Here is a 27,802-nt window from a genome sequence, read left to right as displayed (position 1 = left end):
TCCAAACCTGTTTGACTTACTTCCTTCTGGAGAACGCAAAAATGACAAATTTTAGAGAATATTTTGATTGTTTTCGTCTACACAGTGAAGGTCAATGGGGTCCAAAACAACGGGGCCCTATTACATGGACAAAAGAGAAAATTTTCAAAATATCATCTTTTGCATTCCACGTATGAAAGAAACTCGTACAGGTTTGGAACGACATGAGGGTGAGCAAACAAATGGAGAAATAAAAGTGACCACAGTGAGTAAAGAGCAAGTTGTACAGTCCAACGGCCCTCAGAACTGATTAAAGTGGATTTGTTGGATGATGTCCTTCAGTCTAAACTATCATTTTGGCTTGAATTGAACTTTCATCTCTCACGCCCGTGCCAGGGGACGACTCCAAATCCAATCTTTACTCGATGATTAGGATGGCAAAGGTTGTGATGGAAGAGTGGGCGTTGTGTCGACTTAAGACTGACTTAATTTCCATCGTTCAGTGCTGCCTATAGTGTCAGAAAAGGGCAAGCTTATGTTGTTATATAAAAGTGAAATAGTCTTAGATCGTTAAAGCGATAGTCCTAAAGGGTTTTCCAATGTTTAAGAATAAATTTAACATCACAACCCTGCTGGAAAAAAAATCTGGTCAGGCAAAGCTTGAAGGGAAAATATCACCTGAAACTGAATGGGGATCTGGGCTGTCAAGGTTTGTTCCTCACACAAAGGGGTAGCTGTTTTTTCCTAATCCAAGAAGGTCTACTAGGCCAAAACCGGGTCCACCATTTGGTAGTCAAGCTAGTAAACTATTCAGACCAGCTTGGACTAACTAGAGACCATATAAAACCAGCTACCACCTTAATTTGTTTCCAACAGGAAACAACATAAACCCACAAAATCAAAGCCAATTTTGAAAGTCATCGCTCTGATTAGCTACACAAGAACAGTAAATTGGCTTGATGACCTGTTTGTTGTTAGTGGTGAACATTAGGGATCATAGTACAGAGGCTGTGGGCTGCACTGGAGGTTTTGGTCCGTTTTTTATAGAGTGCTAATATGCAACAGCAGGGTCCCCGTGGCTCGATTTGGAGGCCGTTTATGAGCAGGCTCCAATTTCAGGGCCCCCAATCCACCACACAACTCATATAACCCCATTAAACCCTGAAGACAGGGGAGTTCAACAGCCATCATTAACATGGCCCGTCTAGACTCCCGAACACGCACACAGGGGTCTTTTGTTTTAGACTGTCGACAACAATATGCAAAAACTTTGAGTGATAAGTGACGTCTGGAAAGAGTTCATACTCTTGTCGCATTTAATAGCCTATAATGAGCTGTATAAAAGGCGATACAGTAAATATCTGTCCACAGAAGCCTTGCTAATGCGTGAATGAAATTATGCACAGGCCACTAAATTGTATTTGCTGTGAATATCACATTACAAAAAGCAATTTCTGAGCTTGGCTACTGCATTTAAAAAAGCTCAGTTTGACAAAACTGCTGACAGGTTGTGTAAAGCACAAATTTTAGGGGCACACTTTGATGTGTCTGATGTATTTTTTGGCAGAGATTTTTGTAATCAAATAAAAACCCTTTATGGTTAGTGCTTTATTGTTCTCAATCTCGCACAGCAAGCGAATACCTATTGTTTGAATGTACGTAAAGCTTTCTCATAAAAGCGCAAGGGGTTTTTAAACCAATAAAGGGGGGGGGGGGGTTTCGCTGCATCCCTGCAGTTCGAAAGACATCAAATGCAGGTAATTACAGTCGACAGAATTAAATTAGGGCCCTCGGGAGACTTAAGGAGGAAAAAAAATAAACATCAGACTGACAGATATTGGACGTAAACTTTTATTAAACCTTTATTAAACATTTTGAGTATCAAAAAAGCATGGCAGAAAGATACACCAAGAATCCTCCATTGGTGCAGGTAGAAACTCTCTTTTTCCAAATAGAAAAAAATCGCTGTTCATGGCACCTTCGTAACAATATACAAAAAAAAGTTCACATACACACACAGAAATATAGACTTGTATAAGAGTGTCTCTGTTGCACATTCGCCCCATACTGTTTTCAGTTGCATACATGAGCTTTAAACAGATGTTGTTGGAGACCAAAAAAGAAAGTCAATTTTTACTCAAGATTTTCTTGAATGAGCAGTTGAAAAGCTATTCCCTTTTCTCAAAGCATACAGCGGGGGAAATAAGTATTGAACACGTCACCATTTTTCTCAGTAAATATATTTCCAAAGGTGCTACTGACATGAAATTTTCACCAGATGTTGATAACAACACAATGAATCAGTACATACAAAGAAACCAAAACAAATAAGCTCAGAAATTAAGTTATGTGTAATAATATGAAATGACACAGGGAAAAAGTATTGAACACATGAAGAAAGGGAGGTGCAAAAAGGCATGGAAAGCCAAGACAACAGCTTAAAACTATTAGTAATTAAAAAGCAATCCAACCCCCTGTCCGTGCACATTAATAACAGCTGGTTCAGTCCCAACGGATGGCCTACAAAAAGGTCTCATTGCCAAGGTGTCACACAAGACACATCTCATGATGGGTAAAAGCAAAGAGCTGTCTCAAGACCTTCGCAACCTAATTGTTCCAAAACATAATGATGGCATTGGTTATAGGTGCATTTCTAAGCTTCTGAATGTTCCAGTGAGCGCTGTTGGGGCCATAATACGGAAGTGGAAAGACAATCATTTCACCATAAATTTGCCTCGACCACTGCTCCTCGCAAGATTTCTGATAGAGGAGTGAAAAGAATAATCAGAAGAGTTGTCCAAGAGCTAACACCAAGGTGTATGGCGTTTTTAGGGTAATGTGCAGTGCCATTTCTCCTCCAAACATGGTGTGTATTATGGCATCCAAACAATTCAATTTTGCTCTCATGTGACCACACTAAATTCTCCCAGTATTTCCCTGGCTTTTCCAAATGTTGTGCAGCAAACTTTAAACGAGCTTCAACATGCTTTTTTTCTTCAGTAATGGAGTCTTGCGTGGTGAGCGTGCATACGGGCCATGGTGGTGGAGTGCATTACTTACTGTTTTCTTTGAGAACACAGTACCTGCTATCTGCAGGTCTTTTTGAAGCTCTCCACAAGTGATCCTTAGCTCTTGGACAACTCTTCTGATTATTCTTTTAACTCCTCTATCAGAAATCTTGCGAGGAGCAGTGGTTGAGGCAAATTTATGGTGAAATGATTGTCTTTCCACTTCCGTATTATGGCCCCAACAGCGCTCACTGGAACATTCAGAAGCTTAGAAATGCACCTATAACCAATGCCATCATTATGTGTTGGAACAATTAGGTTGCGAAGGTCTTGAGACAGCTCTTTGCTTTTACCCATCATGAGATGTGTCTTGTGTGACACCTTGGCAATGAGACCTTTTTGTAGGCCATCCGTTGGGACTGAACCAGCTGTTATTAATGTGCACGGACAGGGGGTTGGATTGCTTTTTAATTACTAATAGTTTTAAGCTGTTGTCTTGGCTTTCCATGCCTTTTTGCACCTCCCTTTCTTCATGTGTTCAATACTTTTTCCCTGTGTCATTTCACATTATTACACATAACTTAATTTCTGAGCTTATTTGTTTTGGTTTCTTTGTATGTACTGATTCATTGTGTTGTTATCAACATCTGGTGAAAATTTCATGTCAGTAGCACCTTTGGAAATATATTTACTGAGAAAAATGGTGACGTGTTCAATACTTATTTCCCCCGCTGTATATATATATATATATATTAGTTCATTATTCTAAGCTATTAAGCAATACTTTAACTTTCAAACTGCATTACAGAGGTTTATACGAATTGACCTGGCACTGGTTGAGTAAATGAGTAAAACTGTGCGGCTATACTTGTAATAAGGTCCGATTTGATTGGACATACAGGAGGAAGTCGTGGCAACAAGGTCGTGTCTCAAAGTCACTCAAAAGAGACAACAAAAAACATGAGTAAAGTAGTAAATAAAGAAGGACAAAGACAAAAAGGGCAAATAAATAATGTACAATCACCAGGACAATCTTATATATTTTGTTTTGGGGTTTGTATTTGGTCCTTCCACTGCTATAGTGCTGATAAGGAAAACTGACAGGGCAGGAGAGAGCATTTAAGATGCTTTTCGTACCGTCCCACTTCAGATGCACAAGAAATCACCGTTTTTGAGATGAGGGAGACATTTTTCCGCCTTCTAAACCTCACTGCATGTGCTGAATCTCTCGATGCATCTTATAAATCATCTGGCACTTTAAGAAGAGTAACAAAAATGTTTTAACCCGACAGAGAAATGCTAAGTTGCCACATGCCATTCGATCCGACAAGCAGCCATTCAAGGCAATAAGTGAGGACGGCAAGTATGATATAGTTTGATCTCTGGGATCAAAGGTCAAAGAATGACCTTAGTCACCCACATCACTGTCTTGGTCTCCGATGATAAACAGGAAGTGGAAGCTGAGAGCTAGGAAGGCCGTTCCCAACAAGTCGCCCAGCGCCGTCAGGTACGGGATAGAGAAACTGTCCGGATCTTTCCCGCTCTTCCAAATGGAGTGCACCATCCAGTCCGCTATGCAAAGCAACAAGAACACCTGGGAGGGAAAGAGAACGCACACAAGACTGTGTTGAATATCTGCTACGGCATCCGTAAAGAACAAAAACACAGTCCCTTCCGCCGTACCTTTGGATGAACTTTCCCACACACGCACACAACAGGAAGCTCTAAATCAGAAAGAGACGAAGGGAATGGTTCCAGAAGTAACGCAATGTTTTTGTTTATGGAGCTTCTTTGAAAGACTCGTCTCGGAAATGAAACAAGATCCCATTCTTTTGAAAAGCGGCGTTCACATTTAAGACAAATACCCGAAACGGCTTCAGAACACACATCATAGGGCTTTTCATCTAGCGCAGCTCATTAAACATCAGCAAAGCAGGCCTGTGTTTGCCTTTGCTGAGCATCGCAGACTATTAAAATGCTCTTTTGGATCAGTGCGGCCCTTTGAATGCCAGTTTGTTTGCTTAATGGAGATCTAACATTTGAAATCTTCATCTTGCATTCAATTGGAAGCTAATGAGATGGACCGCAGCAATCCCCGAAGGCTCTTCGCTTTCGGCCCGTGTTCCTGTGCATGCGAGAGTGAAAGACTTTCATTTCAACTAAATAAAAATGAGGCCTGCCCATTAATCAGGCTGACGGGCCGGTGTGAAACTCTATTTGGAGGTCTGGCGCTCTGGTTAACCGGCTGGGCGGCGTTCATTTATATCAGTTATATTAAGGTCAGCGCAAGATGGTTAAAAAACTATTCGCTCTATGCCGCAGATTTGAAACTTCAATTTAGGTAGCAGGAAATAAATGGCCATTTTAAAGGCTATTAATTGTGCCTACCAGGCAAGATGAGTTTTGTGACATTATTTCGATAATTAACCTTGTGTGTATCCGTGTGTGAGAATATCAGAACGACGACCTTTCCACGGGAGATTTCCACTCGCGTTTTCTCTCCCTTTCGCTCTTTATAAGGATTTGATCAATTAACGATTAAACAGTTAGGCAGGGGCCTTCCTAAAAGCTGAGGAAAGTGATGGTTTGCTAATGTACACAAGCTGTTGAGACCCGACAAGATTAGCCTTGTAGTTCCACCCTGCGCAAACACACAGACACACTTTTCCATCACTCAAAAGGACAGAGAAAGCAGTCAGAGATGTTGCATGTTGCATTCTCTCTCTCTCTCTCTCTCTCTCTCTCTCTCTCTCTCTCTCTCTCTCTCTCTCTCTCTCTCTCTCTCTCTCTCTCTCTCTCTCTCTCTCTCTCTCTCTCTCTCTCTCTCTCTCTCTCTCTCTCTCTCTCTCTCTCTCTCTCTCTCTCTCTCTCTCTCTCTCTCTCTCTCTCTCTCTCTCTCTCTCTCTCTCTCTCTCTCTCACACACACACACACTTTTACTTAGCTATCTAAATGAAAATGTTCCATAAAAACAACAGAAGTACAGTATATAAAGCTAATTATAATGACTACAGACTAACCCAAACCCTAAACCCTACTTTAAGTACATGCCCAAAAGAAGGTTGTCAGATTTAGCTAACTCACAAACCCCCACTGAAAAGCAAAGGTTAGCACAGCGTCCTTTTCTTAGGTTCACAGTGGAAAAAAGGTTAAAAGTAACGTCATTTTGTCATTAAACAACCAGACAGTGTCAACAAGACAGACATTATCAGCGCTACCAAAAATATATTTTGTGTATCGTTTGATTGTTACTACATGTTGTTTACTTTGAATACTAGTTACCCTCTTAGTCATCAAATTCTCAGTAAACCCTTGTAATGATGATGATGAAAAAAGATGATATTATTTACATGATATATATATGTACACTACCGTTCAAAAGTTTGGGGTCGGTACGATTTTAAATACTTTTAAAAGAATTCTCTTCTGCTAACCATGGCTGCGCTTATTTGATTAAAAATACAACAAAAATCAGTTATAGTATTAAATATTATTCCAGTGTAAATCAGCTGTTTTCTGTGTGAATATATAGTAAAGTGTAATTTATTCCTGTGATCAAAGCTGAATTTTCAGCATCACCAGTGTCAGTGTCTTCAGTGTCAAATGATCCTTCACAAATCAGTATAATATGAGGATTTGATGCTTAAGAAACATTTATTATTATTATCAATGTTGAAACAGTTGTTGGTCTGTCAGTTGTACAGTTTTTTTTTTCTTTAGGATTCTTTGATGAATAGGAAGTTCAAAAGAACAGCATTTGTTTGAAATAGAATCTTTTGTAACATTATAAATGTCTTTACTGTCCTTGATAAATACAAGTATTGATTTCTTTCCTCCAAAAAATAAAAATAAAATTCTCACTGACCCCAAACTTTTGAACGGTAGTGTAAATGTTGAAAATATGTTTGTACTGTGGATTATTCTCTCATCTAAATTTGTTTAGGTTTTCGTTACCTCATTGTAAAAAAAAATTTCCTGGAGAGGCAAGTGAACATCCAATTTAGACCTTCTGCACAACGTCACCAAAAATACTTACCAGCTATGTACTACATTTAACCTGGGAATTTCTTCCTCTAAAGCAGACTGTTTTTTCTGGAGTTCTATAGATGCCTTGTATTTGAAGACCCGTGAAGGTCAGAGGTCAGGGGGCCACTCTCAGGGCACCTGACACATGTTCAACAAGGCAAGCTATAGGCTGAACCTTTGTTTAAGAGATTTTGTTCTGAGAAGCATCATGTGGCAATTTTTAGTTTTACATGGGATTTTCTTTGCCAAATTTGGTATAAAAAATAACAAAATAATTGGTACAATGGTCTGTCTGAATACTCTATTCTGATTGGCTGGAAGGTGTGCAATAAAACCATTTAATGCACATGTAGTTCCAAGTCAGTTTAATCACCTATAATCACTATATAACCCATTAATCACTTTATTAATGCACTGCTTTCATTGAAGCGCACACACACACGTCACTGTCACTCGCACACAGAGATCGGAGATCGACCTGCGCAAACACTGAAAGATAGAAACTTGTCAATAACGCTGCCCCACAACTTATATTAATAGATTAACTTTGCTAATGAATCACTACATTATATTATTCAGCAAGGAGGTTGTAAAGTCACTGTTTTTGAGCTTCATTGCAAGTAGAGAGACGCTGCACAGACACAGGTAATTCACATGTACATATCCATCTATCTATCTCTCTCTATTCCTCCCGATAGGCTAATCCATTCAAATAAATGTTATAATTCAATCAAATAAATGTAACCATACCACACTACTTTATCTCTGTGTCTGATTTAAAGCAGACAGAATGCTAAATCTAATGAGTGGTAGCTTACGAAAATAACTGCCATTTGAACCCTTCCAGTCAAATTAAGCGCTGCAAACATCAATGACAGCTTCAAGTTGTCAACGCTGGCAAATGACCATGGTATAAGCTGGATAATACACACCTAGCTGTGCATCAAATGATTTGAAATGCTTTGCCTCTACGTCGTGCATTAAAATCGTTTGATGCACAGCTAGCCGTGGTTAATTTTTTATTTATATATTCAAATATATAAATGAAGATGTGACAAGAAGGTTACTAGTATTAATAGTAGCAACAAAACCCCCCAGCTAATAACAGTACAAATAAAATATCAGTATATATATTTGCAACTGTATTATTGTAGTTGATTTTCAAGCAGTGAATATACACTCACCGGCCACTTTATTAGGTACCCCATGCTAGTAACGGGTTGGACCCCCTTTTGCCTTCAGAACTGCCTCAATTCTTCGTGGCATAGATTCAACAAGGTGCTGGAAGCATTCCTCAGGGAGTTTGGTCCATATTGACATGATGGCATCACACAGTTGCCGCAGATTTGTCGGCTGCACATCCATGATGCGAATCTCGCGTTCCACCACATCCCAAAGATGCTCTATTGGGTTGAGATCTGGTGACTGTGGAGGCCATTTTAGTACAGTGAACTCATTGTCATGTTCAAGAAACCAATTTGAAATGATTAGAGTTTTGTGACATGGTGGAAGTAGCCATCAGAGGATGGGTACATGGTGGCCATAAAGGGATGGACATGGTCAGAAACAATGCTCAGGTAGGCCGTGGCATTTAAACGATGCCCAATTGGCACTAAGGGGCCTAAAGTGTGCCAGGAAAACATCCCCCACACCATTACACCACCACCACCAGCCTGCACAGTGGTAACAAGGTATGATGGTTCCATGTTCTCATTCTGTTTACGCCAAATTCTGACTCTAACATCTGAATGTCTCAACAGAAATCGAGACTCATCAGACCAGGCAACATTTTTCCAGTCTTCAACTGTTCAATTTTGGTGAGCTCTTGCAAATTGTAGCCTCTTTTTCCTATTTGTAGTGGAGATGAGTGGTACCCGGTGGAGTCTTCTGCTGTTGTAGCCCATCCGCCTCAAGGTCGTGCGTGTTGTGGCTTCACAAATGCTTTGCTGCATATCTCGGTTGTAACGAGTGGTTATTTCAGTCACTGTTGCCCTTCTATCAGCTCGAACCAGTCTGGCCATTCTCCTCTGACCTCTGGCATCAACAAGGCATTTCCGCCCACAGAACTGCCGCTCACTGGATGTTTTTTTCTTTTTCGGACCATTCTCTGTAAACCCTAGAGATGGTTGTGCGTGAAAATCCCAGTAGATTAGCAGTTTCTGAAATACTCAGACCAGCCCTTCTGGCACCAACAATCATGCCACGTTCAAAGTCACTCAAATCAACTTTCTTCCCCATACTGATGCTCGGTTTGAACTGCAGGAGATTGTCTTGACCATGTCTACATGCCTAAATGCACTGAGTTGCCGCCATGTGATTGGCTGCTTAGAAATTAAGTGTTAACGAGCAGTTGGACAGGTGTACCTAATAAAGTGGCCGGTGAGTGTATATATACTGTGTGTGTGTGTGTGTGTGTGTGCGTGTATGTATATATATATATATATATGTGTGTGTGTGTGTGTGTGTGTATGTGTGTATGCGTGTATGCGTGTATATATATGTGTGTGTGTGTGTTAAAATGTATTATCCTATAATTGAATTATTAATTACTATAGTTGACTCGAAGTTCTAAATTAACATTTTTGCAGTTACATAAATAGTATAGTAGTACTTAAAATTACATTTCTCAAAGAGAAAGTAAGAATTCGGTGATTAATGTACACAAACAATTTAAAAGACACAAAATGACTGAGCAGCACAATAATGCAATAAATGGACCCACTCATTTTTCCTGTCTCTGAATGCCTGTCTCTCTCTCTTTCTCCATCCTCAAGGATTCTTCAAATAGGTCTGAAGTCAAGCAGTATGGCTGCGGATCTCAAAGATGTGTGTGTTTAGGTTAGCAAGGACGTTTCACGAACACTGTACACATACAGACAAACTTCCTAAAAATACCACACATTCCACCACTCGCAACATGCCTCCGCATGCCAGCCGCTGAATGCACTTACTGAGGTTCTCCGAGGGTAATCTATCTTAATTGCGATCTAAACAATTTATGAAAACACCCTTTTGGAATAACCAAGCACTCACAGATACATACAACACCCACATACACACACAAACAACACCTGCTCACTATCCCTAATGTCATCGCTGTTTCATTTTCAGGGGAAATGGGGCGGCTAAAAGCTCTGGGGATTTTCTAAAAGGTTTGTAGGTTTATGATGGGAAAAAACGCCATGTTGCAACATTGCTACATGTGGGCGGCAAGCGGCACATTTTTCGTGATTAAGCTGAAGATGAAATAGATTCCCCAGACCGGTATCGTAAAATGGGTGTCTGATTTTATGATTATGGCCTGACATTTTCGTCTGCTACAGGAAAGAGTGCTTACTCCTGAACCTCAAATAGCTGTCAGATTTGATAAAAATATATAGTGATGACAGGTTATTAAAACAGCATGAAGATGTCAGTGTCTTGACATCTGGTTAGAAGGCCTCATTAGGATTGATATTTTTGTCATAGTGTGACAACAACATCACACTCACCTGGAGAAGAGCAGCAGCCAAATACACAACCATGAAGACGGGCGTCAGTGAGGTGTGACCTCTTTCCATCAGATCAATAGTGTACAGGAAGATCAAATGGCCAGGGACAACCAGTAACAGCAGTACCTGTGCTGACCTGTGATTGGCCCCTGAAAAAAAAAAGAGAGAGAGAGAGGAGAAAAAAAAGGTTAATTTTTGAAAGCAATACATCAAATCTAATAATGATGATACTGTGTGTGTGTGTGTGTGTGTGTGTGTGTGAATATATATATATATATATATATTAGGGCTGTCAAATGATTAATCGTGATTAATCACATCCAAAATAAAAGTTTTTTTTACATAATATATGTGGGTGCACTGTCTATAATTATTTTATATATATAAATACACACACATGCTTGTATATATTTAAGAAATATTTTCATGTATATACTGTATATAGATTTATATATAATTTATATTATATATAAATATAAATATTTTATATATAAATAATATTTTTTTCTTAAATATACATGCATGTGTGTGTATTTATATATATACAAAATAATTATACACAGTGCACCCACATATATTATGTAAAAAAAACTTTTATTTTGGATGTGATTAATCGTGATTAATCATTTGACAGCCCTAATATATATATATATATATACATAACCATATACACTCACCGGCCACTTTATTAGGTACACCTGTCCAACTGCTCGTTAACACTTAATTTCTAAGCAGCCAATCACATGGCGGCAACTCAGTGCATTTAGGCATGTAGACATGGTCAAGACAATCTCCTGCAGTTCAAACCGAGCATCAGTATGGGGAAGAAAGGTGATTTGAGTGACTTTGAACGTGGCATGATTGTTGGTGCCAGAAGGGCTGGTCTGAGTATTTCAGAAACTGCTAATCTACTGGGATTTTCACGCACAACCATCTCTAGGGTTTACAGAGAATGGTCCGAAAAAGAAAAAACATCCAGTGAGCGGCAGTTCTGTGGGCGGAAATGCCTTGTTGATGCCAGAGGTCAGAGGAGAATGGCCAGACTGGTTCGAGCTGATAGAAGGGCAACAGTGACTGAAATAACCACTCGTTACAACCGAGGTATGCAGCAAAGCATTTGTGAAGCCACAACACGCACAACCTTGAGGCGGATGGGCTACAACAGCAGAAGACTCCACCGGGTACCACTCATCTCCACTACAAATAGGAAAAAGAGGCTACAATTTGCAAGAGCTCACCAAAATTGGACAGTTGAAGACTGGAAAAATGTTGCCTGGTCTGATGAGTCTCGATTTCTGTTGAGACATTCAGATGTTAGAGTCAGAATTTGGCGTAAACGGAATGAGAACATGGAACCATCATGCCTTGTTACCACTGTGCAGGCTGGTGGTGGTGGTGTAATGGTGTGGGGGATGTTTTCCTGGCACACTTTAGGCCCCTTAGTGCCAATTGGGCATCGTTTAAATGCCACGGCCTACCTGAGCATTGTTTCTGACCATGTCCATCCCTTTATGGCCACCATGTACCCATCCTCTGATGGCTACTTCCACCATGTCACAAAGCTCTAATCATTTCAAATTGGTTTCTTGAACATGACAATGAGTTCACTGTACTAAAATGGCCTCCACAGTCACCAGATCTCAACCCAATAGAGCATCTTTGGGATGTGGTGGAACGCGAGATTCGCATCATGGATGTGCAGCCGACAAATCTGCGGCAACTGTGTGATGCCATCATGTCAATATGGACCAAACTCCCTGAGGAATGCTTCCAGCACCTTGTTGAATCTATGCCACGAAGAATTGAGGCAGTTCTGAAGGCAAAAGGGGGTCCAACCCGTTACTAGCATGGGGTACCTAATAAAGTGGCCGGTGAGTGTATATATGGTAATACTTTACAATAAAGTTTCATTAACATTAACTACTTTAGTTAACATGAACTAAGAATGTATATACTTCTACAGCATTTACTAATCTTAGTTCATGTTTATTTCAACATTTACTAATACATTAATCAAAAATGATGTTTCTTAACATTAGTTAATGCACCGTGAACAAACAATGAATGACTGTACTTTTATTAACTAACATTAACAAAGATGAATAAATACTATAACAAATGTATTGCTCATTGTTAGTTCATGTTAGTTGATGCATTAACTAATGTTAATGAAACCTTATTGTAAAGTGTTGTGTCCACTTCATCCAGTATGAAGACATCGGCTTAAAACACCACAGAATTCAAACAACCCTCCACGTGCGATCAATGCACATGTGTAGGTGTTCGTATATTGGATTTATTCTATGTTTAGAAGTCTATATGCATACAGTAAACATCTCATTCACAAACACTACACTTCTCTCACTCCATTAGCATCCCTCTGAACCCCCGCAGTATGGCGTCCCTGTGCGTTCAGAGTCCTTGAAGGAGGAAGATTTATGCCCATCTTTCCAGATGGCACTGCTAAGCTTGCAGTGGGCACCGTGCCCCTCATGTGCTCGGGCATCTGGACTCTATCCCCAGAGTCCTCTTGTTTCTCTAAGAAGAAGCCCTGCATCAAAGCTCCGGCATCAACACGCTACCTCTGTTGTTTATAGGAAGCGTTCTCTGCTTTTCTCCGAGATGGATCGTTATACACAAACCACCGTTGCACACACTCCATTAAAGCTAATGTATACACACTTGCAAGCACTTTCAAGTGATGTTGCTCTAAACACTGGTTACTTGTTCTCGCTCTCTTTAATACAGGCTATGAAAGCAAAAACTGCCCTCAAATGTGTGTTTAAGTCCCTCTCTTTAAATTTGTAGGCATTAAAGGATGTTCGGAGGATTTAAAATAGCACGAAAGCAGTGGTGTTCAGTTTTGAGCCATGTCATAACTTGATCCCATTCCTTCATTATGTAGTTTATCTACTTTGTCACTATCTACTTTGTTTTGTTATGTATTGTGACACAAGTTGGTATAATTTGAAGCACACTGGGGAAGTGTTCGGGGTCACCTGAGCCACAGAAGGTTCGGCAGGGGCAGTAGCAACCCTTGGCCTCATCAGGAACCTCTCCAGGGGTGCTGTGAAAGTGCAGGTAGGTGGATATCCGACTGGACTGGATAGCCACCAGGTTTCCCCCGATACCTACAATACAATATTACTCACATCAGACAAATATATACTGAGAGTACAGGGCTAAAAATGTAATCAAAAACAAGGAGGAAAAAGCAGCGTGCCTGTTTCCAGCAAGATTAAAGGTGATGATACACAGGGCAACTTTTTGAGCAAGCATTGTTGCTGGGCAATGTTGCCGTCAACCAGATGAGACACAGGACTCACGACCGATCTAAATTATCCAGATAGAAATGTATTGCCCATTTTCAATGGGAAAGTGCCCAAGCAACAATCGCTCGGCAAGATTGATTGCAACATTGCTCAAAAAGTTGCCCTGTGTATCATCACCTTTAGACTTTCACGGTTCACACCAAGAACGATAACTATAAAGATATAGTTTATAGATATATATTAGCATCCACACCAGCGGACGATATCGCTCTGTTTATTCTAAGGGTGTGCTGCAGTTTTGTCGTCTGCAGCTTTAAATGCTCGAGCTCTTTAACGCAGGATGGATCTGAGTGGCTGTAAATGTTTTTATGGCTAATCGGCTGAAAAAAATGTGATTCCAACGATATCGTTTCTCTGTGCCGTTATAGTTGTGGTGTGGACTCTGCTATTATTTTAAATTTAGAAATGATTTTTATAACTATATCATCATTATAGTTATCATCCTTGGTGTGAACGGGCCTTAACTCTGTGTCAGTGAAGCTTCTACAGAGAAAACTTTTTTTAGTTCATGAATACAGGCTTAATTTTTTCACTGTCAGACTGGCAGCCATGAGTCACCAGTACTAACTCTGCTTTTGTCCCCCGCCTCTTTTATCTCTCTCTTTCTTTCTCGCACAACAAGCACAGCCCTTCCTCTCTCCCTCTCTCTCTATCTATCTCTCTCTCTCTCTCTCTCTCTCTCTCTCTCTCTCCTGAGTAAAGTAGAGTGGTGTACAGAGCTGCAGTAATGATATGTCACGTCCAGCAGTTCTGGGAGAAGACAAGTCAGTGAGAGAGAGTGAGTGAGTGAGTGAGAGAAAGACAGAGGACAGAACAGAACAGACAACACAGAGACGGACAGAACATACACATTCTCTGCTCTTTTTACACCATCTGGTTTGTCACTCTGCAGAACTAAAACATCTGTTTTTAAAATAGAACCAATTAGAATAGAATACAATGGAATATTTGTCAATTAGAGTGGAACAGAACTAACAAAATCAAACAGAATAGAACAGCACAAAATAACTGCAAAAATAGAAATGGAAATAGAAAATGAAAAGGAATAGAATAGAACACTAAATAGAACAGCACAAAAAAACTAACTGAAAAGAACAGAATACAACAGAACTAAATAATGTAGTATTCAAAACGCCGCAGCTCGAGTTCTTACCAGAACCAGGAAATATGACCATATTAGCCCGGTTCTGTCAACACTGCATTGGCTCCCTATTAAACATCGTATAAATTTTAAAATATTGTTGATTACCTACAAAGCACTAAATGGTTTAGCTCCGCAGTACTTGAGCGAGCTCTTAACGCATTATAGTCCTTCACGTCTATTGCGATCTCAAAATTCCGGCCAGTTGATAATACCTAGAATATCTAAATCGACTGCTGGCGGTAGATCCTTTTCCTATTTAGCACCAAAACTTTGGAACAGTCTTCCTACCATTGTCCGGGAAGCAGACACACTCTGTCAGTTCAAAGCTAGACTAAAAACACATCTCTTTGACCTAGCATACACATAATACATTATAGACTTCTATAAATTCAATGTTAGGCTGCATAGATTAGGTCAGCCGGAACTGGGAACACTTCCCTTAAATCTTGATGTACTCGCTACATCATAAGAAGAATGGCATCTACGCTAATATTAGTGTCTTTGTTTATCCCGAGGTTTTCCCGCAGCCTGCCGGATCCAGGCCGTGTCCAGATCTGACGAAGGAGATTCGCCTGGACCCGATGACAATGCAGTGCTGAAGTATCCACTATCCTCTCCCTATGGAGGATCACTTTCCCACTCTACAGATAAAGCGCTGTGAATTCCGGCTCGCGTACCCCGAAGTGATAAAATAAAACAAAATTCTGTATCAAAATTTATAGGCAAGAAAAGTAGTTTGTTTAGGTATGAATTACAAACCTGCGCACATATTTTAAAAAGCACATAACTATAGAATTCTGAATGAGCATGTGAACGCCATCAGCGTTAATCACAGGTTCGCGTTTAAAGTCTGATCATTTCGACGGAGGTGAATCAATCAAAGTTAACTTTAGCTGGAAGTAACATTATTCAAGAACCGCTATAACGCCAAAACAATCTGTTACCTTAAATTATATGTTTATCTCTGTAAAGCTGCTTTGAAACAATTCATTGTTAAAAGCGCTATATAAATGAAGATGACTTGACTTGACTATTAAATTGAATAGAATACAAATATAGAACATCAGAACTATACTGAATACAATAAAACAAAGAAGAATCTCCAAAACAATGAAACAAAACCGAATAAAATATACAAAATAGAACAGAACAAAATAGAATTTGATTGAAACGAATGAAACAGAACAGAAGATAACAGAAAAGAAAGAGACATTTTAGTGAAAGAAGACCCTGTGCAATCCATCAAACAACTGTTGGGGATTTGGGAATTGCTTTAAAAAAAGCACTGCCACTCCACGGAAAACAACCTGAATGTTTAGTAACTGCAAGAGGACAGTCAATACTAATGGAAATTATTTAAAATATTATACTTTCAGTCCACAGCCAAACAGGAAATCAGTGATCTGAATTACAATAAGACGAAGCAAATCTATTTCTCACATACGATAGTGCATTCATGCCCATAATGACATTAATATTTCCCATCGTTAAAGACCAGACCTAAATGAGAACGATTATCTTTTAACACCGCACAGGCCTCTGCACAATTAGCCCCAACAAGTACTTGTTTGTGTTTAATGCAGAGGGTACAATTATGCCACACTGTGCCACGTCCCTGTGGCAGTGCTGGAGAGACGCCATCTGAATGGATGATAGTGTGGGAAAGTGTTTGTGGCTCAGACTAGCTGGACAGGTCTAAAATTTCTTAATGTTCTCACAAACAAGCAACGGTGTGACATTTTGGATATGGGCTGGGGGCATGAGAAAAGAGTGTATGGGAATTTTTCAACCTTTCCTAGAGCATCGAGGTCCAATTAATCCGATGCTTTTTTTTTTTTTTTTAGCTTTGTCTGCCAACAGGAAATGGAGATGATATGCAACCTCATTTCTGTCCAAGCAGTGGGATTAACATATATGGACACTTTAATCTGGGTCATAGAGCTGATGAGACTTTGGCTGAGTGTGCAGCAGGGCTTGAGTATGGGTCCAATTGGATTCCAGTATGTACAGTGTTTGGGTTGGGATATTCAAAACTACATATTTTTTTATGTTTTAAGGCTTGTATAATTATTAGGCTGGCTGCAGGTTCATTTGATCCTGATCGGACACAATTGTTGGAGGGAATTTTCATCCTTGCATTCAAAAACAGAAAGATGGACTACTTTTTTTTTTTAAACGGACTTCTTGTAACTTAACACGTAGCCTTAAATGTGCAACTCTCTTTTTTGCAGAGTCTTGCAGTGAGAGTCTCCAAGTATAGCATAAGATGCAACGTAACAGTCAAAAAAGTCTGTCTGAATGTATAGGTCTATAGCTGTTGTAGTATTAATTTGGATGAATTTAAAGATGCACCTTTTCAGAGAGGGTTTTATCATACATGATTTACTGCTAAATCACGGCAACTTAAAACATTAAAAGTAAAAAAACAAAAACATCTAGATAAAGCACACTAATTGGCGGGTAACAAATCGAACACTGTGACCCATCCCTAGTACTGTGGGTGATAAGAGAGTTCTGAGGCTCTATTTATGTAAAACAGAAACTATTTCTCTATACCTAAGTGGCACGTGTGTGTGTGTGTGTCTGTGTGTGTGTGGTAATCATTTAAATTACCTTCCCTGACTCGTTTCCTGTTTGGGCAGACAAACTATAGAAGCCTCTGTTACTCATCCTATCACTCTCTTTTCCTTTCTTTTGCCCTTCTTTTGAGTTTCTCGCTAACTCTGCTCTTAGAATGAAGAATAAAAACCTTTGATTTTGATATTCTGAATTATAGATATATTTTGATATAACTTTAAATATTCTGACATAAACAGTCTTCTTTCACACACACACACACACACACACATGCAGAGATTCAAACAGCTGTCTGGTGGTCTGGGCGGGTGAGCATAGGCAGACTGCAGACAGCGTAAATGTCTCTCATTAGCGTGCCTTAATTAAAAAACGTATGGCTCTTTGTGGAGGTGCCATGGTCCTGGCTTCCTTTCCTGTTACCACAAGAAATTCAACTGCCACAATTAACGACTTCACCCCACGACTCAATCACATCCAACTCTATTTTAGCTATATTCCATCATTTGGCTTTTTCTCAATATGGAAACGTTTATTAAAAATCACAAAAAAGTGCCTATATCTGCCTCGAGGATACTTGCGTGACTTTAAATGAGGGCGAATATTACAGAGACGTTACTTTTAGGTAATAAAAAGTCTGAGAAGGGACTGAAACGTGCCATGGACATGGGCGTAGGTCTACAAATTAAGAATTTAAAAGCTTAAACCTTCCAAGACACAAATAAGGCATTTAAAATTCAGATATTGATGTTGTTTGGCCTATTATACAAAATATAATACCAAGACCAAGAGTGTCAAGAATAATCCAGCAGTAACCAGTGTTGTACTTAGCATGTATTTTCAGTAGAGATGCACAGATCAACCGGCCAGGGACCGGAATCTGCCTATTTTCCGCATGATCGGCCTGGACCGGTAACTGGCCGGCAGTCTCACGTCTTTCCGATTCCAAGCCGGTCCGTTTTGTTGCCAGCAGCACAGGCAATAACATCTCGGTCTCTTCTCTCTGACTGTGAAGTGACACACACCCTCCTCTCACTCACACGTCTCCTTCACTCTGGTTAAATAGTGCTTGTATAGCGCATAATTTTACTTATTACGCAGGTTTCGTGCTCACATCAAAAGCGCACAAGCCACCTCTCAGTCTAAAGCAGCTTGTGAGTCACAAGTACCAAAATGAGTGGCTTACTGCACTTAAACAGTTAAATACACACAAGATTATGTCAAAATGCCCGTCTCGGCAAGTATTCAGTTAAACAAAGTCAGTTTTGGAATCTAATTAGTTGAGAAAGATAACAAGTTGTGTAACAGTATATTGGATCCGTGCATAAGCTCTTAAAGTGACAGCAGCCTAATAAACCTGCTGATGTCTGTCATGTTAATAAAAGAACAAAAGACAAAAAAAAAATCACTCTCTGCTCTTGACTGAATAACTTTTGTAACTAATTGTAAGCATTAATCTGTATGTAATTTTTACAATGAAGACTATATACTGTTTTTTTTTTACATTTGATTAATTTCTGTAGTAGGCTATTTCTTACCTGAATATACTGTATAACCACCTGAGAAACTTAAAGCCGTGTTTATTTCATATCTCTCTTTATTCTATTGCATTTATTTGTTCTGTTGTTTGAAATTTGTTTATTTGTTCTTAATTTATTACGGTCTTTTTACTTGTTTCTTTATGAATATAAAATTTTGCATTGAAGAAAATATTTGGTTTTTTTTGTTGTATATGTTGTCAATTATAGTCTCTTGAAAGAAAATCGGAATCAGCAAAAATCGGTATCGACAGGTCACACTTGCACAATAAAATCAGAAATCGGCCAAGAAAATTGCAATCGGTGCATCTGTAATTTTCAGAAGATAAAAAGTGCAAGCTTTATAGAATATTTTTGTATAAATAAATCTCACCATTGATAACAGGCGTGTAAACCACAATCCCAGCAAGGTTGGGATCAGACACAGTTTTGTCCAGAATGAGTCCTCCAATGCTGAAATAGGGAACATTTTGATTATTTAGAGCACCAAAGGAAGGCCACATGCTTTTTCAGTGTGTGTGTGTGTGAATCCATGGCCAGGTGTGTGAGGTGTGTGTATGTGTGTGTGTATCACACCTGCTGATGAACATGGCAGTGATCACGGGCTCCCAGCCTGAGTACAGCAGCTGACGGCTGGCAGGGTGTTTGGAGGAGATGACCATCCACAGTGGAGTCAGACACATGAAGAAGGCACACACCAGCGATGACACATATGGGTGAGAGTCTAAAAAAACAGACAACACAGTGAATATAGGTAGTCTTAGGTCATTTTGATTGAAGCTACTTAAAAGGGTTAGTTCAAAGTTACTTCTTTCCCTCCATTGACAGCTACGCAACTACCACTTTGATGCTTTAAAAAGTTCATAAAGAGATCGTAAAACAAATCCATATGAATTGAGCGGTTTGGTCCACATTTTCTGAAGAGACTCGATTGCTTTATATGATGAACAGATTGAATTTAGGCTTTTACTCACATATAAACGTTCACCAACGCACACATCAGATATGGTAAACAGAAGCTCAAGAATGCTTGTTGTTATTGAGCTTCTCAATGTTTATATGTGAATAAAAGCCTAAATTTAATCTGTTCTTCAAATAAAGAGATCGAGTCTCTTCAGAAAATTTGGACTTAACCACTCAACTCCTATCATGGATTAGTTTTATGGTCTCTTTATGAACTTTTTGAAGTGTCAAATTTTATATTACGGTTTTTACTGTAATTTTTATCAAATAAAAGCAGTTTTGGCATAAGAAAAAATTTTTTTTTTAAAAATGTAATGGTAGTGTATTCAAGTTAAAAGTTACAAACTGCTCTCGGACCACACTATAACCCATTTTTCAAAACCTAGGAAGGGGTTGACAGCTGTAATGGCAGATTGACAGAAAGAAAATAACCATGACCAACATCTTGTTGATGACAGACATCATGTTGTCGGCTGTGGTTCTGTTCAAATGTCACACAATAATCAAGCTCTCAGAATTCAGTTATGACTTCTATGTGGGGTTAGGAAATATTTAGAATATTAATTTAAAAGCATTGTGAATATGACAAGAAATGTTTTCCCAATAAGTTTCCCAAAGATTATGCCAATACATTCAGGGTTTTTTTGTTTCGTGAGCAACCCTTTTTATAGTCTCTAAATAAGTGTGTTCCATTTCTACGCAGCACAATTATTACAAAGCGGTTCAAAATTCACGATTGACGATCTGATTCACAATTTATTTTGCGCCACCACTCAAAATCGTTCATGGTAATCTCAACGTGGTGCCCCGATCGAGACTGACAACCATACTCTGCTGCTGTGTGAATGTAGCCGTACTGACTGGCTCTAATTGGATTTAACCAGATTGAGGAAGAAAAATATGATCTTCTTAAAAGCCGAATTAAATCTTTTAAAGCAGACAGAGAAGCCAAAAAAGGTTTCACTCCTTGCTAAATACTCTTCATCACACACACTAAACAGCCTAAATCTTTAAATCCCAAACATAGAGGCAACATCTGTGACTATATTTAGTGTGGTATGGGCATGACAGGGCAGCGGTGTGCGCTAATGATGGCAGAAGCCTCTCTTCTCGGCTGGTTGGCATGGCTGATATGGTTTTGGCATTGCACGGTGGTGCCGTTTGCCTTGCCTTCACCTCACTTCACCTCTCTTTTAAAAAAGGAAAGACTAAAACTGGAGTGCGGCGCTCAGTCTGGGGCTTATCACACTGAGTCATCAGAGAGCAAAGCCCCATTAAACCCAGCATAAACAACCCAGAACACTGCTCGGGACGGCCCATGTGTGACTTTCACACTTTCAGAGATAGTGTTTATGTGCGTGAGAGAGACACTGTGCAGGTTTGGCGATGCTTGCAAGGGGCAGATTTCCCACAAACATAGAGAAGCATGTTGAAAACCAAATTTAAAGTGGTCCTCAATATTTGACAGGATCATAAAGTGTCTGATATTTGATCTTTTCACTAGGCTTCGCAGTGTAAATGAGAGTTGACAAGAACTGACAAGAAAGCTAATTTCTTTATTTGTTTGTTTAAATTCATACAACTTGACAAAAAAGTTAATTTCTAATTATTCTACTATTCTAATAGTAATATTTGAAAATATATAAATATTTTCATACTTTTAAAATATACAAATGTATATATACAAAGATTAATTTTTATACATGTGTTTTTAATTTATTACATACATAAAATACCAAACCAATAATAAAGAACTAAGAAATTCATTTCTGTGTTATTAAAAACTAATGTTTCAGTATCGTGCCCAAACTCATGGGCAGCGCTAGACTGAGTATCAGTTCAAGAAAGGCGCTTGACAGAGAGACTGTGCATGTCTGTGTGGAAGAGAGAGGCATAGTCAGCCCTGTGTGTGTGTTTCATGAGAATGTGGATACGTAGAGTCGTAGACACAGAGAGGTCATGCACTACGTCACAACACTCTCATTGTCCTGAGCCAGACTCATTAGCAGAGTGACCCTTCCCATAAAACATATCAACCCCACGGTCCCATAAACCATAATATACACCCCTCACATGATCTGCTGACACCTGCTATAGAGTGTGAGAGTGTGAAATGTGCTGCTACGTTTAAGATATATTACTGGTCACACTCTAATATGACAGATAAAGTCTGAAATATGATCAATTATTTCACATTTAGACACTGTGCTATGACAAATGTATCTAAATTTTATTTAGTCAAGGCTGGAATCTAAAGTGAGGGATTTGTGCGCCCTCTTGTGGCAGAAAACTGAAAGCATGGCTGATCTGCTGGAGAGAAACAACTACAGATACATCAAAATCTAACCTGCTACCTATTCTGGACAAAATTAACTGTCTTTCTGGCTCTGTTACAATTCCTAGTGAGCCACCTCACTGTATGCTGGCTACATACGCAGCTACCTTCTAATGCAGCATCCTAACCAAAATGGAACTGAAAGTGACCCTTCAGGTTGTCAAACTTACTTTTTAAATGCATACTGTGAGCCTATGATGCCCAGAAATGCTATCGTGGTAGGCAGCTCACAAGGGTTTGGAACAGAGCCCTTATTTTCAGACACATCTTTCTCACCTAGGCAGTTGTAGAGGCCCTGGCTGATCCCTGCCAGGATGGCCAGCGTGATGAGGTCACCAAAACTGGCGGCGATGGGTGTGGCTACATTATCAGGGTTGATGCCTGTCTTCTTAGAGCCCACAATTACACCCACCATTATTATACCTGAGAGAGGGCACAAAAAGACATCGGTTACCTTACCCACTAGGAACTGGAGATTCGCAATGTGAAATGTGACTAATAACAAAGAAGATTAATGTCGGATTAAGATATAACAACAACGAGGACATTATTTGTTGTGAAAAGAACGGCTTTAGTAGCTACATATAAGAGTATTAGAGGTTAATCTGAAGTATGTACCCTGCAGCATAGATGCTATGAAGGCTGTAGCGACACTACTGGAACACAGCAAAACAGCGTGACCGATCTGGAACTTTCCCTCAGGAATCCAACCCAGTACAACAGCTGCTACTGCTGCCAGGAACCCGATTACGGTGGCCTGCACCTGAGAATGAGACAGAGACGCGAGATTTATAATAATAAAAAAAATGATATATACACACACACTTATATAGACGTTTATATAGACGTCTTTATACGGGTCTGTGTAAATATACAAACCCATTATCCTGATAAGATCTCGGTTCCTTTTCAGGTAAAAAACTTTAGCGAATTTAGATTTACTGGGTTACTGATGCTAAATTCATTTGCATTTGCTTGTTTTAAAGCCAATGTTGTATATGTAAGCCCTTCAGAAAGCCCTTACCTGTTTCAGTGCCAAATTCCCAATAATGAGATTCCACTTCTCTATGGGTGAGTCCATTTTCCCCACATTTACCTAAGGATGACAAAATTCATGAACATTATTTTTCCTTTCATCCCTCTCACCCTCACTGCATTTAGTCACCCTAACTGTGGTCACAACAATTGCAACTTTTCTTGCACTCCCTAAAGCAAAAACTAAAGGTAAAAAATGTAAAATGTTTGAAATCCCCCAAAATCAGAAGGAGAGAAAAAAGCCTAATTTAGGACCATTAAGACTTTTTGCATTAAGACAATTTTTACATTAGTGAAATAATAATGATATATTATTTAAATTGTAAAATATTTATATAGCAGGATAATATTAGTGTATATAATCATATATCATGATTAATTCATATTAATAAATAGGGAGGATTAATCTTAAATATAATTAGTCTCCTTTCAATCTTTTGACTTTGGTGTAAAATATGTTGTGAACCTAAAAGCTAAAACAAGAAAACCATGATGAGGAAAAAATAACAGTATGAGACCAAATTCCTTCTGAGTGGTGGATTTTGGCATCGGATATTTTACATTGAAAAGAAAACCACCATCTGAGGAAAAGATAATAATATTTTGGGTTTGAAATGGATTTCTGCCTGCAATGTAACAAGATGGCCGACTCCACAACCAATGAGCCAGTGTGTGCGCAAGTGTGTGTGCTTAAGAAAATAAAGGAAACAAATGTAAATGTGAAAGAGCAGCGTGTAGGAGAGAGCCGTGTGAGGGCAATAGACTCTTTTTTTCCCACAGCTGCATGAGGGTGAACAGAAGGCCTGTACTTTAGCCCCGCTCCTCCGCTCGGTCCACACCACCAGGGTTTGTTTATTCTTTCACCTCGAGGGGGGACGACAGATTTGCCATGAGAACACTAGATGTTATACGGCATGAGCTGAAACCCCTCTGAGCTCTAGAGTCCCAGAATGAAAAAAAAAAATGAAAAAAAAACAGTAGCTACCAAAAAAGAAATAAAACCACTCTGTCAGCAGATAACAGCTGAGACTCCAGCATTTAGGAGAAAAGAGCAGGAGAAAAGGGCAGGAGAGCATCAGTTGATGAATTAGCTTATGTAAGCAACATATATATATATACTTTTCCTTAGACTCAGGTATATCTATATATCTAAGGAAAAGTACAGAAAATGTTGGTCAACTCGAAATGGCTCTTTTAACTTCTGTAGTGCGAACAAAGTAATTACTACCAGCAACAGATGATGCTGATCATGGCAAAAAATATCACTGAAAGTGACAAAAATTCCCCCAAAACTCAGCATGTTGAAGCAAAAATGGTGCTGTAATTAATTTAAAAATGTTTATTCTATAATCGTATTATTAACTTAATTTTTGATTAATTGATTAATTCATTAATTATATAATGTTGTTTTAGTGTCATTGAGATACTATTATAAATTTTATTAATATTTTGAATATAAATATATTTTTAAATATATGTATAAAGTTTTTATTAATTTGTATTTCAGTTTTTGTTATTTTAATACATCAAGATAAACTAAATTAAAATGATAAATGTTGTCTTGACTTAGCAACTAGCTGAAATAAAATAAGATACAAAAAATGATATTTAATTTTATTTTATTATTTCAAGCAACAAAAAAAAGTTGGTTTTAATTTTGGTTAACTATATAATAAACCTGATATATATATAGATATATATTAGTGCATTAGTGCACTAATATATACACTAGTGCTGTCAAATCGATTAATCGTGATTAATCACATCTAACAAGTGTGTACACACTTTTGTTAGATGTGATTAATCACGATTAATCGATTTGACAGCACTAATATATATATATATATATATATATATATATATATATATTTACAAACTTTTGTTAGATGCAATACATATAATGCGATATATATAATATAATTAATGTGTGTTTTTCTTACTCAGACATATGGGGGTTGGAAATACCTATGGAGTCATTACCATAATAACAGGCTAGCTAGTCACTCTATCACAGGTCTATGTTTTTTACCACCAGCCCTAATCTATGGAGATGGGCACAGGCATGAATTGTCAGGTCCTGACAGGTGAGAACATGCCCAAAATGAGCCCAGATCTCATCACAAACCACATCATCATCAAATCAGAAATTACAGGCACACCTAAACTAAAGCAAGATGCAATGACGTGCAAACTGTAGTTGGTTTGTTAGTTAGTTTGGATACTAACCGCTGTGGACAGTCTGGAAGCGAGGGTCATCTCCAGATTTCCTTTCAAACCCAAAAGAGCAGGAACCAGGATGAAAATCTCTGTAATGTTCTTAAACGCTTCCCAATGCTGAGGGAAAAAAAGAGAGGATAGACTATAGCAGTGGTTCTCAACGAGGGGCCCCGGGTCCTTTAGCAAACTTGCAAAAATTATTTATAGTTATATTTACATAAACTTAATTCATTAAACCAGAGGTACATATCAGCTTAGACAGGAGGGCCTTCAAATATTGCCTTGAACAATGGGGGACCTTGGAGCCAGTAGAGTACAATGTGATTTTCAACCACAATGCCTTTCTTTATATGGACAAAAACAGTTGAAACATTGCTCAAAATATATTCTTTTGCTACAGAAAGTCATACGGGTGAGTAAATCTCACCTGTACTATATCCAGTACCACTCCGGCTGACACCGTCCCAAACCCAGCTAGAAGGAAGGGAACTAGTATCTGCAGTGCCATGGCCAGGGGCGACTCTTTGGGCATGTTTCTGGTTGCCAGCTGCTGCCCTTCCTCCTCGCTCTCCTCTTCCTCGTCGGCCTCTTCTCCCGAAAGTCTGCCCTCAGGCAAGATGGGCTCCGTCTCCGCATAGCGCCCGTCTCCGGCATCAGACAGGCTGATGGATGTTCTGCTGCTGCGGTCCGAGTGGCGGCGGGGCTCGCGGTGGAACCCGTTTTTGAGGGACTCTGGCTTGGGCGTGCTGAGGTCCACCATGGCCAGCCGTTCCTCCTGTAAAGCGGTGTAACCGGCAGGTACCATGGTCTGAAGCAAGGAGGGAATGGGTCTAAAAGAGATGGAGCTCCAGGGTGCTCCAGCCTGTACTGCCAGACTAGGGCCCAGGGAACTGAGCACACCACCTCCTATGGTTCGGAGGCTCATTCTGCAGACGGGAGCTGACTGGGCTCATGGCCTTCTGAACTTTGAGAGCGGTAGATCAGCAGAACCAGCAGGTGGCATCCATAACAGCTACGAAGAAGCCCAGATAGTGTCGCAGTGACCTGATGAAGAAAAGTACAGAGGGAACATCCATCAACAACAAAAGTGTACTTGCACAGTCACACACATTCAAGGTCACATTATCATTATGTGCTTTAGTCTCGGGGCAGTTGTTATTTGATCTATGCTGAATTGGCAGTCACAATGTTTAGTACACAGTCTGAGTACACCATACTTGGAAGTTGGAACCAACTTTTAAACCACTTTAGTATTAATTTTACATGGGGGGAAAAACTCCTTTATTATTTGTACAGGAGTCTAGTTATTGTATGACATATTCTTATTAGAGTCAACAAAGAGGAATTTGACATAAAAAAGTAATAAATAAAACATATGTAAGAAGATGCAATAGTTATAACACAGACAAAACAACAAACAACACACATTGCACAGAAGATGTTTGTAAACAAAGTCAATTAAACAATGCTTGTTCTCAGAACTTCGAAAAATGTAAGGAAATAAACAAATGCATAACTGTAATGTCGTTCTCAGAACAACACTTTATCATGACTGTAAGTAACTACATATAATTGATTTATATTATTGGATATTTAAATATATGTGATGCAGTGGCAGGGAGCGGACAAGCTGCATTTCCTCCCAGACAAACTAAGAATATATGCCTAATTTTAGAAGTGTAAATGGTTTACAGTTATCAAAAAATACTCAATTGTATGTCTTAACCTTTATGTAGGTGAATTGTGTATTGGAATCATCCCGAAACATCTTTAAAAATATTGTCCAGCTGCCCAATGCTGGTAAACATTCATAATTAATCATTTAAACTCCGAAGGCTGTCAAATTAAACCAGAGCTTTACTTAATGTGTGGTAGATGTTTTAATCTCTCTGGAGGTTGAAAAGATTATAATGAATATATTTACCGTAATATTTCAAGCTCCGTCGAGATCAGTTTCAGCTTCTTCCCGGATTACAGGACTGGAGCTCTGAGACTGTGACAGACAGCGGCGCGTCACCACTGCCGTGCACTGCGACAGACGCAGGAGCGAGCGCGCATTTCAAAATAAAAGCACAGGGGCCCGTGCAACAAATCGGTGTTTCTTCAACTATGGGCTTAAAACCCATTTCTACTTTCTACAATTGTTTTTGTTACATTAACG

The 27,802-nt window shown here is 39.1% G+C and overlaps 1 protein-coding gene across 2 annotated transcripts; it reads right to left on the bottom strand.

Moving 5' to 3' along the window:
* Positions 1 to 298: 298 nt before the first annotated feature.
* slc41a2b (solute carrier family 41 member 2b) lies at positions 299 to 27,684 on the bottom strand. Of its 2 annotated transcripts, none has more exons than XM_056245151.1 (11): positions 27,566 to 27,684; positions 26,069 to 26,685; positions 25,651 to 25,758; positions 23,414 to 23,485; positions 23,008 to 23,152; positions 22,666 to 22,812; positions 19,668 to 19,815; positions 19,465 to 19,544; positions 13,503 to 13,634; positions 10,504 to 10,652; positions 299 to 488 (listed from the first exon to the last, which is right to left on the bottom strand). In XM_056245151.1, the coding sequence occupies exons 2-11, from the start codon at positions 26,564 to 26,566 to the stop codon at positions 465 to 467; spliced, it is 1,503 nt and encodes a 500-aa protein (XP_056101126.1). In that variant the 5' UTR covers positions 26,567 to 26,685; positions 27,566 to 27,684; the 3' UTR covers positions 299 to 464. The 2 variants fall into 2 exon arrangements, with proteins under 2 accessions (XP_056101126.1, XP_056101119.1); XM_056245144.1 differs by lacking the exon at positions 299 to 488 and adding an exon at positions 3,735 to 4,581.
* Positions 27,685 to 27,802: the final 118 nt, after the last annotated feature.

Source organism: Rhinichthys klamathensis, unplaced genomic scaffold (assembly GCF_029890125.1).
Source record: "Rhinichthys klamathensis goyatoka isolate OS25496 unplaced genomic scaffold, OSU_Roscu_1.1 h1tg000029l_1, whole genome shotgun sequence".
NCBI classification, from domain to species: Eukaryota; Metazoa; Chordata; class Actinopteri; order Cypriniformes; family Leuciscidae; genus Rhinichthys; species Rhinichthys klamathensis.
This window is presented reverse-complemented; position numbering and strand designations above follow the sequence as displayed.